At 42.7% G+C, this 17,187-nt stretch overlaps 1 protein-coding gene across 4 annotated transcripts in view; it reads right to left on the minus strand.

The window, feature by feature from the left end:
- Nucleotides 1-1,032: 1,032 nt before the first annotated feature.
- The window catches only part of si:ch73-267c23.10 (serine incorporator 1), a 64,869-nt gene continuing 48,714 nt past the window's right edge, over nucleotides 1,033-17,187 (minus strand). For 3 of the 4 annotated variants that reach the window (XM_057845988.1, XM_057845989.1, XM_057845987.1), the window contains 4 exons: nucleotides 16,778-16,979; nucleotides 16,404-16,628; nucleotides 8,283-8,390; nucleotides 1,033-1,667 (listed from right to left, as the gene is read on the minus strand). In XM_057845988.1, coding sequence (XP_057701971.1) covers nucleotides 1,532-1,667; nucleotides 8,283-8,390; nucleotides 16,404-16,628; nucleotides 16,778-16,979 — 671 coding nt within the window. In that variant the 3' untranslated portion in view covers nucleotides 1,033-1,531. The remainder of the gene's footprint in view (nucleotides 1,668-8,282; nucleotides 8,391-16,403; nucleotides 16,629-16,777; nucleotides 16,980-17,187) is intronic. The other variant, XM_057845990.1, reaches the window with a different exon arrangement.

Genomic DNA, 17,187 nt, shown 5'->3' on the forward strand with positions numbered 1-17,187 from the left:
TCTTTTTTTCAAAAAGAAGGAAGATGGTTCAAAACATGTCAGAAAAGCAACAACCGGCGATGAGGGCAGCTACCGCAATCATGCTAATGGACAGGTGCAGCAGTAGGCTAGCGCCGCAGCATGCAGCCCCCCAGGTTCACGGACAGCCAGCCAAGCTGGGGCAGGAGCTGGTCTGGGTCAGCACCAACCAGGGTGGGGGCCAGCTACTGCGCCAGCAGTCAGCCATGTGGACCACCAACAGCCGGAGCAACAGGCCAGTACCCTTATGGGAAATTCGGGTTTGGCTGAACAATTTGTGGAGCGTTGAGAACTTTGGAGCTAGAGAAGACGGGGGAGATGAAACTCGCAAAAGAATAGGTTTGTGTTATTCATTGTAATCTCTGATTTTTGTTTTTTTTTGTTTTACAAGTTAGACCTGTTGAGAAACTAATTGCTGACTGTGTACTGTAAGTCCCAGCTGTGGTTATGTGGGCAATTGCCCGTGCTGTGCAGAGTATAGCCTAAAAAATTGTAAATTGTTGTCATAACATTTATACCATGGATATTATCTGAAATTGAGGCTTGTAAGTCCCAGAGCATGGCAAGTGGGCCTTTGTGTGTTGTTTTCAGCACCATTTTTATGCGTATGTTGCAGGACCTGTGCCCGTCTCGTCATCCCTGCGCTGTCATATGTACTTTGCTTTCCGGCACCTTATGATTTACAAAATAAGCACTGCCTACATGTGAATTTTGATCTGGTTACACGTTACAGTTCCCATTTTTGTAGTACTGTAAATCCACAATTCTGAATTTATTCTGGTCAAGGTTGGTAAATTTTAATAGTGGACCTTCTTGACGACTCACAAAGTCAAAACTATGCATTTGTACTGTACCAATATTTAGAAAATTAAATAAATTAAAAGTCCTACATGTGTACTTTGATCAGGTTACAAATAATAATAGTAATAGGTAATAGTTCACTCATGTTATAGTTTATTGTATCAACGACCTGTTTGCATTAAAATCACTACACTGTTATAATTATTTTACTCTAGGCTAATTAAGGGCTCGGTATATTGTTTACTATATGACTCTTACCCTCACTGGAAACGAATCCACCTTACACTAATTTACCACTTTCTAACAAATCAGTTTACATTGAAGCAAATGTTTATTTTTTTATAAATGTGAATGAATACATTAGTATGTTAAAAGTAATACATTTCACAACCGATAAAACCAAGCATATTTTGTAAATGTTTGGCATATTCACAAACGTGTCCACTTATTTACGACAATTGACTGTCGTGTACAATCTTTAACTGTTCGTAACAAAGTTGAAAAAGAAAAAGTTTCAATGAAATATAACAATAATATAAAGGCAATAATCATAAAATGTGTCAAGTTGGAATGAGTAACACTGTTATTTTCAAATGTCCACGAGTATCAAAGGAAATATTGCTGCAATAGAACACTTGTTATATGTTGTTGTACGTCTTACGTTAGGTAAATGTGACACAACATGAAAATGTGAGGGAAAATTTACTCCAGATCAGCTAAAGTCTCTGTTGGTAAGAATCATGGGAGCCACTAAGGTCCAGATGTATAAACTCAAGCACAGCCAGCTGGAGGTGATCTTCACCCACACTGCTGGCCACTTGCTGGTTATGGTGTAGTCTGCATCTGGACTAGAAGAAAAAAAAACAAAAAACACATTTTTAATACAGTTAGTTTTTCCAAAACCAGTGAAAAGACATTTTAAAATGATGCATTTTTCTGTTGGGTATATTTTTAAAAATTGTAAACATTTACGATTAGGAACATGTATATTCATATATACTGTATTCATACAGTACATGCATGTACTGTATATATTCTTCTGTCAAAATAAATTCCAATGCTTTTCTGTGGGTGTGCGTATGCTATACAGCAGGGCAATAAGGTATTTGGATTTATATAGTCATTGAGAGTTCCGTAATTTTCAAAATATTTTCAAAAAACATTTTTTTTGTGTTCGAACATTGAGTTTCTTTTATCAGAGGCCCAATAAATTTGCTATTTCCATACTTTAAATACTTTGAGCAATGGCCTTCCACATGGTCATTTCTACTAGTATGAAAAGGTATCTGAACCTTTGGAATTTTTCACATTTCTGCATGAAATCACCATCAAATGTGATCGGATCTTTGTCAAAACCACACAGATGATGAATTTTTTCTTCCTTCACAGTTTAGTCGGTCAATGGGCTTATTTTACAAGGATACTCATAGACAATTTGGTTTCCAGCTACTGGGCATCATATGCAACTTTTTTTGGAACACCCTATATATTACTTATCAGACTTGGAACAATTAAGGAACTATGCGTAAATAATACACTTCACTGGTCCTTGGCATACATCTAATGGTGTTTGATAAACCTCTTCTTCTATCAGCTTTACAGGTGGAGTTTTTTGGCGTCCTGCCCTGGGCCATCCCGCCGCCGGTCTTGGCCCCCGGGATTTTCGGCCGGGGCTTGTCTGGTTGCGTCTGGCTGTGCGGGGGGGTCCCGTCGGGCGCGCGGTGGTGTCGTGGGCGGGTGGGGGGGCCGCGCCGGTGCCGGTCCGGGGCCGCGGCCCTTCCCCGGCCGGCCGGGGTGGGGTGGAGCTGGGGTGGGGGCCGGGGGGTGTATGCGGCAGCCATGGTTCCCTCCCAGGTCCGCCCGGCCGGAGCCGCGTCTCCCTGTACCGGGTGCCGGGGAGGTGCCCTCTGGTGCCATACCGCGCGCCCCTCTTGGCCCGGGGGTGGGTTGTGGGGGGTGCGCTTCCCTCCCCTTGGTCTGTTTCCGGCCCTGTCCGCCTCCCTGGGCCGCGGCGGCCGCGGCTGCCCCCCGGCCGGCGGGGTCGTTGGCAGGGCCTCTTGGGGCCCGCGGGGCCTAGTGTGAGGCTTGCTGTCCCTTGCCGGTGGGGTGGACGCCCCCTGGTCGCCGGCGCTTGGTGTGGCGCCCGCTCGGGGTGCGGGGTGGGTGCTCGGTGGGTGGGAGGGGGGTGGGCGGTCGCGGAGGCGCCGTGGGTGGTCTGGGGCGGGGATTGATCGGGGCCCTGACGCTTCTTCCGCCCTGGGGCCGGTGGTTCTGGTGGACGGGGCCACGCCCGCGGGAGCCTGCCTCTTAACTCACGCACTTCTCACTTCGGCACTGTAAATATTTTTCACCCTGGCACTTACATGCTCATACATTTCTCCGGGGAGAGTTGGGACGGGGCTTTACAGTCCCAGCCCGACTCCCCCCTGTTTTTAATGCACCACACACCAAGGTTGTGGGATGGTTGGGACCTGTTGGGGGGGGGGAGCCTCATGGCTGCCTCCTCACCACAGGCCCCGCCATCCCTGCACCTTTTTTAAATGCACCACACACATCATACTTCACAGGAGAGCTCCGGCAAAGGGCGGTGGGACGGGCGGCTGGGCAGAAACTCCATGCTGCGGTCCCACTGCCGCAAGCCAAGCTCTCCTATTTTAATGCATACATTGCACTACCCTCCCCTCACACCCCCATCACGGTGCTGGGTGATGGCTGCCAGTCGGGAACCTGGCAGCCACAGTAATAGGGTGGTAGGTGGGTCCCACACTTTTTCTCTATGGCGTGGCTCCCGGGGTGTGGCCTCCCCTCTGCCTCGGCTGCCGGCCGCGGGAGTGGGTTGGGGCGTCGGGTCTCCGATCTTGCATCGCCCCGTGGTAGTTCGGGCGGGGGTGGGTGTAGGCGTGGGGTTGGTGATGTGTCCCCTCCTGCCATCCCTGAAGGCCGGTTGATGGGCGCGCGGGTGGCCCGGGGGACCACCCTGGGTCCCGGGGGGGGGGGGGGGCGGTGGCTCCTTTGCTGGGCGGCGGGAGGAGGGATGGGCTGCGCATGGCCCCAGCCCCCCCCGCCCGCCCTCCCTCCCCGGGCTGGCTGGGTGGGGGCCGTGGCCCTGGGTTGGCGCCCGCGTGGTTCCTCCGCCCGTCTGCGTGGCTGTTGCGCGCCCGGTGGGGCTTGCGTGCTGCTGGATGTGGTAGGGCATGCTCGGGTTGGGGGTTCCGGTGCCGGGATTGGCGGTGCGGCGGCGTAGGGTTGGTCGCCAACGGGCTTACACTCATAAGAGATTCACACGATTACTGGGTTCTAGATCACAGAACTGATTTGTGTACACTCTACCCCTTTCAATCACTTAGCTTATAGTCTTATAGACACCCCCACCCCCATTGTCCTCTTTCACTGGCCAATAGGCCCCCACATGGTGTAAACCGGAAATACATCTCGCTGACGATAGCACCAGCATATTAGTAACTAGTTTAGATGTTCAATGTATTTCTTGTTGTTGTTTGTGTATGTGTTTCTTTTCTTTCTTCTCTTGTATTTCTTTTCTTCTGTCCCCCCATAATCCCTTCCTGTTCGCTGCTTTGTCATAATAAAAATGTATTTTGAATGATCACAATGGGAGTATGTCAGACTCTCAATGTGAAACATTAAAACTGTTCAGAATCTGGGCACTTAGACTTCCATTCTCTGTGTCAAACAGCTGAACAGGACAGGTGTAAAAAACAAAACAAACAAAAAAACACACAAATGAAAATACAGTGTCTGCTTTAACCAAAACCAACCAACATTTATAGGTTTTCATATTTTAATAAAGACAGCATGCAAACAATGACAGAAAGGGGAAAAATAAGTGAACCCTCTGCCTAAAGAGACTTAAATAACAACTGAAACAAATTTTTATCAAACATTTTAAGTCAGGTGTGTACCCAATAACTGATGAGTGGTTTAAAGCTGCCCTGCCCACTATAAAACACACACCGGGTAAGAATTGTCTTGATGAGAAGCATTGTCTGATGTGCATCATGGCTCGGTCAAAAGAGCTGTCTGAAGACCTGCGATCAAGGATTGTTGATTTGTATAAAGCTGGGAAGGATCCAAAATTATCTCTAAAAGTCTGGATGTTCATCAATCAACAGTCAGAGAAGTTGTCTACAAATGGAGAGAGTTTTGCACTGTTGCTTCTCTCCCAAGGAGTGGCCGTCCACCAAAGATGACGCCAAGAGTTCAACGCAGAATACCCAGAGAGGTATATAAGAATCCTAGAGTGTCTGTTAAAGACTTACAGAAATCACTGGCACAGTCCAATATCTCTGTGCACACATCAACTATACGTAAAACAATGGCCAAGAACGGTGTTCATGGGAGGATTCTACGGAGGAAGCCACTGCTGTTTAAAAAAACATTGTTGCTCGTTTAATGCAAAAAGGCACTTGGACACTCCACAGAAGTTTTGGCTAAAATATTTCATGGACTGATGAAACCAAAGTTGAATTGTGTGGGTGGGAGTAACACACGTTATGTGTGGAGGAAAAATGGAACAGCTCACCAACATCAACACTTCATCCCCACCGTAAGTCATGGTGGAAGGAGCTATTTTGCTACCTCAGGACCTGGACAACTTGCAATCATTAATGGAAGAATGAATTCAAAAGATTATCAGGATGTTTTGCAGGACAACCTGAGGCCGTCTGTCAGACAGTTGAACCTAAAAAAAAAAAAAGATGGATGCTGCAACAAGACAATGATCCAAAACACAGAAGTAAATCAACTTCAGAGTGGTTTTAGAAGAACATGGAGTGGCCACGTCAAAGTCCACAGACTTGAACCCCATTGAGATGCTGTGGCATGACCTAAAGACAGCGATTCATGCCAGACATCCCAGGAATCTGAGTGAACTACAGAAGTTTTGTAGAGAAGAATGGGCCAAGATTAGTCCTGATCGATGTGCCAGACTGAGCTGCAGCTACAGGAAGCGTCTGGTTGAAGATATTGCTGCCAAAGAGGGGGCCACAAAATATTAAATGTGACGGTTAACTTACTAATTTTTCTCCCTTCTGTCCTTGTTTGCATACTATCCTCATTAAAATATGAACATTTATAAATGTTTTTGTGGTTTTAGTTAAAGCAGTTTTTTTCATCAGTGTGATTTTGACAAAGATCAGATCACATTTGATGGTGATTTTATGCAGAAATGTGAGAAACTCCAAAAGGTTCAGATACTTTTTCATAGCACTGTATATATACAGTATACACACACACACACAGAGTGTGCAATTCTGTGCTCTGTCAAAAGCTAGTCTGAATCAGTTTCGTGAGCACTATTATTTCCGTGTTGTCCTTGAACGCGTTAGCTGACACGGTCGCCTGTTCTGAGTGAAATAAATCTTGAGCAACAGACAACGAAAGTACAGTGCCTTGCAAAAGTATTCGGCCCCCTTGAATCTTGCAACCTTTCGCCACATTTCAGGCTTCAAACATAAAGATTCATTCATTCATTCATTTTCCATGCCGCTTTTCCTCACGAGGGTCGCGGAGGTGCTGGAGCCTATCCCAGCTAACTCGGGGCAGTAGGCAGGGGACACCCTGAACTGGTTGCCAGCCAATTGCAGGGCACAAGGAGACATACAACCATTCACGCACACACTCATACCTACGGGCAATTTAGAGTGTTAAACATAAAGATATGAAATTTAATTTTTTTGTCAAGAATCAACAACAAGTGGGACACAATCGTGAAGTGGAACAACATTTATTGGATAATTTAAACTTTTTTAACAAATAAAAAACTGAAAAGTGGGGCGTGCAATATTATTCGGCCCCTTGACTTTCAGTGCAGCAAACTCACTCCAGAAGTTCAGTGAGGATCTCTGAATGATCCAATGTTGTCCTAAATGACCGATGATGATAAATAGAATCTACCTGTGTGTAATCAAGTCTCCGTATAAATGCACCTGCTCTGTGATAGTCTCAGGGTTCTGTTTAAAGTGCAGAGAGCATTATGAAAACCAAGGAACACACCAGGCAGGTCCGAGATACTGTTGTGGAGAAGTTCAAAGCCGGATTTGGATACAAAAAGATTTCCCAAGCTTTAAACATCTCAAGGAGCACTGTGCAAGCCATCATATTGAAATGGAAGGAGCATCAGACCACTGCAAATCTACCACGACCCGGCCGTCCTTCCAAACTTTCTTCTCAAACAAGGAGAAAACTGATCAGAGATGCAGCCAAGAGGCCCATGATCACTCTGGATGAACTGCAGAGCTGTACAGCTGAGGTGGGAGAGTCTGTCCATAGGACAACAATCAGTCGTACACTGCACAAATCTGGCCTTTATGGAAGAGTGGCAAGAAGAAAGCCATTTCTCAAAGATATCCATAAAAAGTCTCCTTTAAAGTTTGCCACAAGCCACCTGGGAGACACACCAAACATGTGGAAGAAGGTGCTCTGGTCAGATGAAACCAAAATTGAACTTTTTGGCCACAATGCAAAACGATATGTTTGGCGTAAAAGCAATACAGCTCATCACCCTGAACACACCATCCCCACTGTCAAACATGGTGGTGGCAGCATCATGGTTTGGGCCTGCTTTTCTTCAGCAGGGACAGGGAAGATGGTTAAAATTGACGGGAAGATGGATGCAGCCAAATACAGGAACATTCTGGAAGAAAACCTGTTGGTATCTGCACAAGACCTGAGACTGGGTCGGAGATTTATCTTCCAACAGGACAATGATCCAAAACATAAAGCCAAATCTACAATGGAATGGTTCAAAAATAAACGTATCCAGGTGTTAGAATGGCCAAGTCAAAGTCCAGACCTGAATCCAATCGAGAATCTGTGGAAAGAGCTGAAGACTGCTGTTCACAAACACTCTCCATCCAACCTCACTGAGCTCGAGCTGTTTTGCAAGGAAGAATGGCCAAGAATGTCAGTCTCTCAATGTGCAAAACTGATAGAAACATACCCCAAGCGACTTGCAGCTGTAATTGGAGCAAAAGGTGGCGCTACAAAGTATTAACGCAAGGGGGCCGAATAATATTGCACGCCCCACTTTTCAGTTTTTTATTTGTTAAAAAAGTTTAAATTATCCAATAAATTTTGTTCCACTTCACGATTGTGTCCCACTTGTTGTTGATTCTTGACAAAAAAATTAAATTTCATCTCTTTATGTTTGAAGCCTGAAATGTGGCGAAAGGTTGCAAGGTTCAAGGGGGCCGAATACTTTTGCAGGGCACTGTATATTGTTGTTGTCAGGGAAGTTCCTGTTAGAACACCGAGACAAGTATCAATAAATGGCCCAAATGAACTTCATATATATATATATGTATATATATATATATATATATATATATATATACATATATCTCAAGGGTACAATGATGCGGTCCAGACAAGCCTGTAACCGCGCAGGAGTACAAGGTGATAATAAAAGTTTAGCCTCTTTATACTGAAGAAAGGGCGTTGCTTACTGTGCAACGATGCCTTTTACGGAAACATAAGTGAAGGTTATTATTGCCCAAATCTGGTGGTCTTCCACAGAAAAACATCCAGAGCCTGTCCTTGGACAAGAGCCCGTCCTTGGACAAGAGGGAGTCAAATCAGATAAGGCAGTCCACAGAAACCCATTATCATATTTTCAAAGGACTATATGTGCAGCACACAGCACACGAACCTGGATGGATACAGTCTCACAAATGAATATAGTATCACAGCAGTTATGTGTTTTATAAGCATGTATAAAATATTCTTTCTCAGACGTCCATTGGGACGCTACAATAACTATGAAAACCGAAATTCCAACACTGCTAATGCCTACTTCACAAACAGGAAGGGAAATGTCTGAATTAGTGATTAAAAAAAAAAAAAAAAAAAAACGTCCCACATTTATAATGAATTTCTATGTTTCACACACACCACTTGGCTAGTATCAAATACAAACGCTTTGTTGCGCATAATTCCTGGAAGTGGAGACCACAAAGGGACAAGTGGCGCCTCCCAGGACAGCTAATTTGTGCGCCTGGCTCTTCTGGAAGTGGCACCATTTTTACAGCCCAAAAGTCAAGTCCGATGAAAGTTAAAATGCTTGCACGCATTTTGTCGTGTGTGTGTGACTTGGGGTACCCCGCAGTTCATTTTTTTGCTTTAATGTCCCATTTTGCAGTAATGTAATTTTCGCATTATAAGATGCACCTGACTATAAGCCACCACCCACCAAATTTGACAAGAATACGACATTTGCTCATAGCTAAGCCGCACTGGACTATAAACCGCAGCTGTTCTCACTGTATTCTGGGATATTTACACCAAAAGATATTAACCGGTAACACTTTATTTGACGGCAGCATCATACAACTTTCATAAGATCAAATGAACCACCATGAAGCTTTGAACCAATTGACTGCCATTGAGGTTTGCAGTCAATTGGTTCAAAGCTTCATTGCTTCAAGAAGCTTCATTTGATCATCACTGCTCCCTAGGGGGAGACAGTCAACATTTGCTGCAACCTGCTGTCAAGACTGTTGTTGTCCAACATGCCTCCTCGCATGCATTGCAGCGCTACAGATGTAAATAACAATCAAAATTCATGTTGTGTACTAATTATTTCTTCAGTTACTGTTCCAGTTGTATCAATAATTGCTGGTTATGTTTTTTGGTAACACTTTATTTGACAGTAGCTTCATACGACTACCATTAGACAATCTTATTTATGATATTTAGTAATAATTATGAAAGCTTAAAATCTCAATTTTCTGGGGAAAGAAAAATTTTGAACAGTAGGGCATTTAAAAAAAGTTTTTTAAACAGCAAAACCCTATCTGGAGGTGAGAGCACGGAAGAGCAGAATTACAGACGCCATGACTTTAACAAATTATTATCGTATACTTACTTTGTTTCGATCCAAAAACTCCATGTAGCATGTATCACTGAGTGTCAAGACACAGTTGTGAATGGCCACCGCTGGATTTTTTTTGGAATTTTATGGGTGAAACATGGTAATATAACAAGGGTCGTGATGCAGACATCAAAGAGTGGTGGTGATGTTCTTTTTCATATATTTACCCTTTTAAACGTTTTTCTTTGTTCGAATCGATTATTTATCATCTAATATATCGGGGAAAATGCGAAAGTAACAAAAAAATACAATTAAGCAATAGTTATGAGGCAGATATCCGTGACTTTTTTACAGACACCATTTTTTTCATTCTGATGTAATTTGTTTAAAAGTTTTAAATATACGAGTGAATAATTTTTTAAAGTCGTTCAATTTTTTTCAAACAAAATATTGGACATCGAATAATGATTCTAAGCTAACAATGATAGACATTTTGAATAATAAATATAATTGCTGAGCTTCTTTTTATGGCTGAGTTGGAACAAAAGCGGTTGCACCACGTCTGTAAATGGGGTTTTCCAGGGTAAAAGGGACAAATTAAGAATAGTTCGGGGGCTTAATGGACCATGAATCTGCTATGGCAGCATATAGACATATTGTTCTATCAGACACAACAGTTGTTTTGGCTTAAAATACAGCAGAAACTGCTTTTTCAGTCTTGTCTGTGTTTTCCGCCATATATATATATCTATCCGTCCTACTCCATCTATCAGGTTTCGGGTACCGGTTCCGAAGTGGAACAACCATCAGTCACCTCCTCTACATGGATGATATCAAGCTGTATGCCAAGAACGAGCGTGACATCGACTCCCTGATTTATCTCACGAGAATATACAGCAATGACATCAGGATGTCATTCGGACTGGATAAGTGTGGGCGAATGGTATCCAGAAGAGGGAAGGGGATCTCCACTGAAGGGGCTGAACTACCTGAAGGCAACGTAACTGATGTGCAGGACAGCTACAAATACCTGGGGATCCCACAGGCAAATGGGAACCATGAGGAAGCAACTGGGAGGTCTGCCACAACCAAATACTTACAGAGGGTGAGGCAGGTCCTCAAGAGTCAGCTGAATGGCAAGAATAAGATCCAGGCCATTAACAGCTATGCCCTACCAGTAATCAGATACCCGGCCGGCATCGTATCCTGGCCGCTGGAAGAGATGCAGGCTACCGACATCAAGACAAGGAAGCTCCTTACAATGCACGGAGGGTTTCACCCTAAAGCCTGAGTTATACTCCCGCGTTGCGGTGACGGCGTAGCGACTACGGCGTCATTCGACATTCGATAGTTCTGCGGTGAGGGAACGCGTTGCTCTGTAATTCACCGCCAAGCCACTAGAGGGATGTGGCGTTATGTTTGTACGGTTTTGGGGCATGCTTGTTTATTTCCGCTAGTCGTAGAAAAAATAAACAATGCAAGATGGAACTCTTGAAAGTAAATATTCTGCTCATCAACACTGAATAAATATTGAACATACAAATGTTGACGGGCAGGCGACGCAGAAGACGGTTTCGAGGCGGTCTGGCCGACTTTTGATGCCGCACAGAGGCTCGGGTGGAGAGAGCTAGCTGTGGCGGCTAGCTTCAAACTGGCGTCGAGCACTGCGTTCAAGGTCTACAAAGCCCTCCAGCCTGTTTGCCGTGTCCTACAACCAGCCAGTGGGAAGCCATAGCAGATTTCTGGCGTCTAGGGAACTTCCCAAACTGCTTTGGGAGGCTTGATTTTAAGGTTATCATAAAAAGCACCGAGGTACTCTCAATCAGTGATGATGTATTGTGTGTGTGAACTGTCTGTTATTGAAAATTAAAGATCAAAACAACTCTTTTGACACCAGATCTGTGCTTTATTCTTCATATACTTGAAACATATGTACACAGTAAATGATGAAGTGCACCAACCAAAAATACGACATAAAGTGATAAAAAGTTGGCAGTTTTTGGCCGACTGTGTCACCGCTTCGTGTGGCCACTCGATTCCGAACACACACGTCTCGGTGGTTCTTCCATTTATTTATTTTTTCGATCGCCGACCTTGCCATTTGGCAGTCACAATAATAATTTCTTGACGAGACTTGCTCTTCGATGATACTCCCGTCGGCTTGGTGCATTTTTGCGTGTAGAAAATAATGTTTGATTCTATTCTACAATGGCGGTGTTTTCGCCCGGAAACAACAGTCTGAGCGGACCAATCACAGTCCGTTTTCGCTACGTCTACACGTCTACGCGACGCGAAGGTTACAAAAATCGAGAGGTGCGCGTCAGGCTACGGCGTAGGGTCGTAACTCGATTCTTCCTTGACGGCGTAGGTCTGACGCAGAAGTATAACTCGGCCTTAAGTCCAGCATCCTGAGGCTCTACACAAAGCGGAAAGAGGGAGGCCGAGGACTAGTGAGCATCAGAGCCACTATCCAGGAAGAAACTACGTCCCTCCAAGAGTACATCATGAAAATGGCCCCCAGTGATGACCTACTCGGTGAATGCCTCAGGCAACAGAAGCTCAGTAAGGAGGAGGACCCTGAGGAGATATCATGGAAGGACAAGCCCCTGCATGGTGTGTACCACTGACAAATTGAGGGGGTAGCTGACATGGGGAAAACATACCAGTGGCTGGAAAAGGCCGGACTGAAGGACAGCACGGAGGCACTGATCATGGCAGCACAAGAACAGGCCCTAAACACAAGATCAATAGAGGCCGGGGTCTATCACACCAGACAGGACCCCAGGTGCAGGCTATGCAAAGAGTCCCCTGAGACAGTCCAGCACATCACAGCAGGGTGTAAGATGCTGGCAGGCAATGCATACATTGAACAACATAACCAGGTAGCAGGCATAGTGTACAGGATCATCTGTGCCAAGTACGAACTGGAGACCCCGGAGTCGAGGTGGGTGACACCTCCAAAGGTGATCGAGAACAGCCGAGCCAAGATCCTGTGGGACTTCCAGATCCAGACAGACAAACTGGTGATGCCCAACCAGCCTGACATAGTGGTGGTGGATAACCATCAGAAGACAGCAGTAGTGATAGATGTAGCAATCCCGAGCGATAGCAACGTCAGGAAAAAAGAACACGAAATGCTAGAGAAATATCAAGGGTTGAAGGAAGAGTTGGAGAAAATGTGGGGAGTGAAGGCAACAGTGGTGCCAGTAGTGATCGGGACACTAGGGGCAGTAACCCCCAAGCTGGGTGCATGGCTCCAACAGATACCAGGAACAACGACCGACATCTCCGTTCAGAGGAGCACAATCCTAGGCACAGCGAAGATCCTGCGCAGAACCCTCCAGCTTCCAGGCCTCTGGTAGAGGACCCGAGCTTGAGTGGAGAGACCATACCAACCGGGTGGGCGAGACAACGATTTTTTTTTTTTTTATATATATATACTAGTACATACTAGTATATATACATATATATATACAGTGCCTTGCAAAAGTATTCGGCCCCCTTGAACCTTGCAACTTTTTGCCACATTTCAGGCTTCAAACATAAAGATATAAAATTTAATTTTTTTGTCAACAATCAACAACAAGTGGGACACAATCGTGAAGTGGAACAAAATTTATTGGATAATTTAAACTTTTTTAATAAATAAAAAACTGAAAAGTGGGGCGTGCAATGTTATTCGGCCCCCTTGCGTTAATACTTTGTAGCGCCACCTTTTGCTCCAATTACAGCTGCAAGTCGCTTGGGGTATGTTTCTATCAGTTTTGCACATCGAGAGACTGACATTTTTGCCCATTCTTCCTTGCAAAACAGCTCGAGCTCAGTGAGGTTGGATGGAGAGTGTTTGTGAACAGCAGTCTTCAGCTCTTTCCACAAATTCTCGATTGGATTCAGGTCTGGACTTTGACTTGGCCATTCTAACACCTGGATACGTTTATTTTTGAACCATTCCATTGTAGATTTGGCTTTATGTTTTGGATCATTGTCCTGTTGGAAGATAAATCTCCGTCCCAGTCTCAGGTCTTGTGCAGATACCAACAGGTTTTCTTCCAGAATGTTCCTGTATTTGGCTGCATCCATCTTCCCGTCAATTTTAACCATCTTCCCTGTCCCTGCTGAAGAAAAGCAGGCCCAAACCATGATGCTGCCACCACCATGTTTGACAGTGGGGATGGTGTGTTCAGGGTGATGAGCTGTGTTGCTTTTACGCCAAACATATCGTTTTGCATTGTGGCCAAAAAGTTCAATTTTGGTTTCATCTGACCAGAGCACCTTCTTCCACATGTTTGGTGTGTCTCCCAGGTGGCTTGTGGCAAACTTTAAACGAGACTTTTTATGGATATCTTTGAGAAATGGCTTTCTTCTTGCCACTCTTCCATAAAGGCCAGAGTTGTGCAGTGTAAGACTGATTGTTGTCCTATGGACAGACTCTCCCACCTCAGCTGTAGATCTCTGCAGTTCATCCAGAGTGATCATGGGCCTCTTGGCTGCATCTCTGATCAGTTTTCTCCTTGTTTGAGAAGAAAGTTTGGAAGGACGGCCAGGTCTTGGTAGATTTGCAGTGGTCTGATGCTCCTTCCATTTCAATATGATGGCTTGCACAGTGCTCCTTGAGATTTTTAAAGCTTGGGAAATCTTTTTGTATCCAAATCCGGCTTTAAACTTCTCCACAACAGTATCTCGGACCTGCCTGGTGTGTTCCTTGGTTTTCATAATGCTCTCTGCACTTTAAACAGAACCCTGAGACTATCACAGAGCAGGTGCATTTATACGGAGACTTGATTACACACAGGTGGATTCTATTTATCATCATCCGTCATTTAGGACAACATTGGATCATTCAGAGATCCTCACTGAACTTCTGGAGTGAGTTTGGTGCACTGAAAGTAAAGGGTCCGAATAATATTGCACGCCCCACTTTTCAGTTTTTTATTTGTTAAAAAAGTTTAAATTATCCAATAAATGTTGTTCCACTTCACGATTGTGTCCCACTTGTTGTTGATTCTTGACAAAAAAATTAAATTTCATATCTTTATGTTTGAAGCCTGAAATGTGGCAAAAGGTTGCAAGATTCAAGGGGCCAAATACTTTTGCAAGGCACTGTGTATATATATATATATATATATATATATATATATATATATATATATATATATATATATATATATATATACTGGACTGTCTCAGAAAATTAGAATACACAATATTCTAATTTTTTGAGACAGTCCTGTGTATATATACACTGACTGTCTCAGGAAATTAGAATATTGTGTATTCTAATTTCCTGAGACAGTCCTGTATATATACACAGGACTGTCTCAAAAAATTAGAATATTGTGTATTCTAATTTCCTGAGACAGTCCAGTATATAGTATATACTGTATATATTCTATATATATATTTATATATATTAGGGCTGTCAAACGATTAAAATTTTTAATCGAGTTAATTACAGCTTAAAAATTAATTAATCGTAATTAATTGCAATTCAAACCATCGATAAAATATGTCATATTTTTCTGTAAATTATATATATATTCTGTAAAATAAATTGTTGGAATGGAAAGATGAGACACAAGATGGATATATACATTCAACATACGGTACATAAGGACTGTATTTGTTTATTATAACAATAAATCAACAAGATGGCATTAACATTATTAACATTCTGTTAAAGCGATCCATGGATAGAAAGACTTGTAGTTCTTAAAAGATAAATGTTAGTACAAGTTATAGAAATTTTATATTAAAACCCCTCTTAATGTTTTCGTTTTAATAAAATTTGTAAAATTTTCAATCAAAAAATAAACTAGTAGCCTGCCATTTTTGATGTCAATAATTACTTACACAATGCTCATGGGTTATGAAGCCTATAAAATCAGTCGCACCCAAGCGCCAGCAGAGGGCGGCAAAACTCCATAAACACAATTAACAAGTGGGCATTACACTCTACTGTCATTTAAATCTGTCTGAGCGGGACATGTGCGTTAATTGCGTCAAATATTTTAACGTGATTAATTTAAAAAATTAATTACCGCCCGCTAACGCGCTAATTTTGACAGCCCTAATATATATATATATATATATATATATATATATATATATATATATATATATATATATATATATATATATATATATATATATATATATATATATATATATATATGTATATATAATGTATTTATTTTCCAAACGGAGTAGTATCGGAATCATATCGGTATTGGCAGATACTGCACAGCCAGGTATCACTATCTACAATAGTCATTACGTTTTAACTTTTTATTACGTTTTTTAAGTAGTATTTATCAAAAATAAAAAACACATTCAGTAAAAAATACAATACAAATACACTACAGTACACAGTTTACACAAGTATTAAGTGATATAATCTGTTTCAAAAAGTCAAGTAAACCTTACCCAAATTATTTGAGTTTATTACTATTGACGCATTTAGGTAATATTTACTCAGTAAAATTGGCTAAACTTTACACTATCAAACTGACTGTAAATTGTTACCACAATTTTATTGAGTAAACTCTATAGGTTTTTTTTTTTTTTTTTTTTTTTTTTTTAACAGTGTATCGTGCTTTCTTTGTTTAGGCTAATGGAAAGTCTATCCATTTCTGTATTTGCTATGCCTTCAGTGTAAAATGTGACAGCAATTCTATGACTAATGTCAATCATAGAACAAATGATAAAACTCAGGGTACTCTTACATACAAATGATAGCTGTTTTAATGACATTACTGACCTGTACCAGTGTGTGAGGGTCATCATGATGTAAAGTGAGGCCAGGAAAAGCATGAAATGAAAAAAGGAATAGCTGTATTGGACTAAATCTTGTTCATTGTCCTTCACTCGCATTGGTCCACTCCTTTCCTCCGCTAATTCCAGACTACAGTCCTCAGGAAGCATTTCAGAGTCTTTGGAAGCCATGGTCAGTTTGTTCACCTGGCTTGTGCTGGATGAGCGAATGCTGGGGAAACCAAGTTAACACAAGAAAAATGAATCGTCCGTAATCTGAAGACACAAGAATGTGCATATTATTTCCACACTTTGCTTTGCCTTGTTTTAAATCACACCAGGGGTAGTATTCCTACTTAATCTCATTGTAGTTGAACCTACCTCGAGTAGATGATGCACAGGACAAATATAGTCAGACCAACAATGCTCTGTCCATCCCACCACTGCAGGTAAGGTGTATTGGGGACGGGATCCTCTGTGCTAATGATCACCACAGCAGTCTGATTTTCGATTTCAAGAGGAGCCATTGTTGGCCCTACTAACTGTTGGACAATACTCAGCAAGCTAGGGTTACAATTTTCGTCTGAGGGTGGAAAAAAAAAGGAACTTAATGCAATTGTGTCTTATAAATGGTCCCTCATTATTTTTGTTTTTAATACATATAGGCCTAAATAATTTTGGCAATGAAAATAAATCCTAAAGGCCTTTTTACACCAGTGTAGCATGAAAAGAAGACACCTCAGTGAAGTTGGCCCGCCATCAAATTTCTATAAAAATGATGTTAATCTTTT

The sequence above is a fragment of the Corythoichthys intestinalis genome, chromosome 9, assembly GCF_030265065.1.
Source record: "Corythoichthys intestinalis isolate RoL2023-P3 chromosome 9, ASM3026506v1, whole genome shotgun sequence".
NCBI lineage: Eukaryota > Metazoa > Chordata > Actinopteri > Syngnathiformes > Syngnathidae > Corythoichthys > Corythoichthys intestinalis.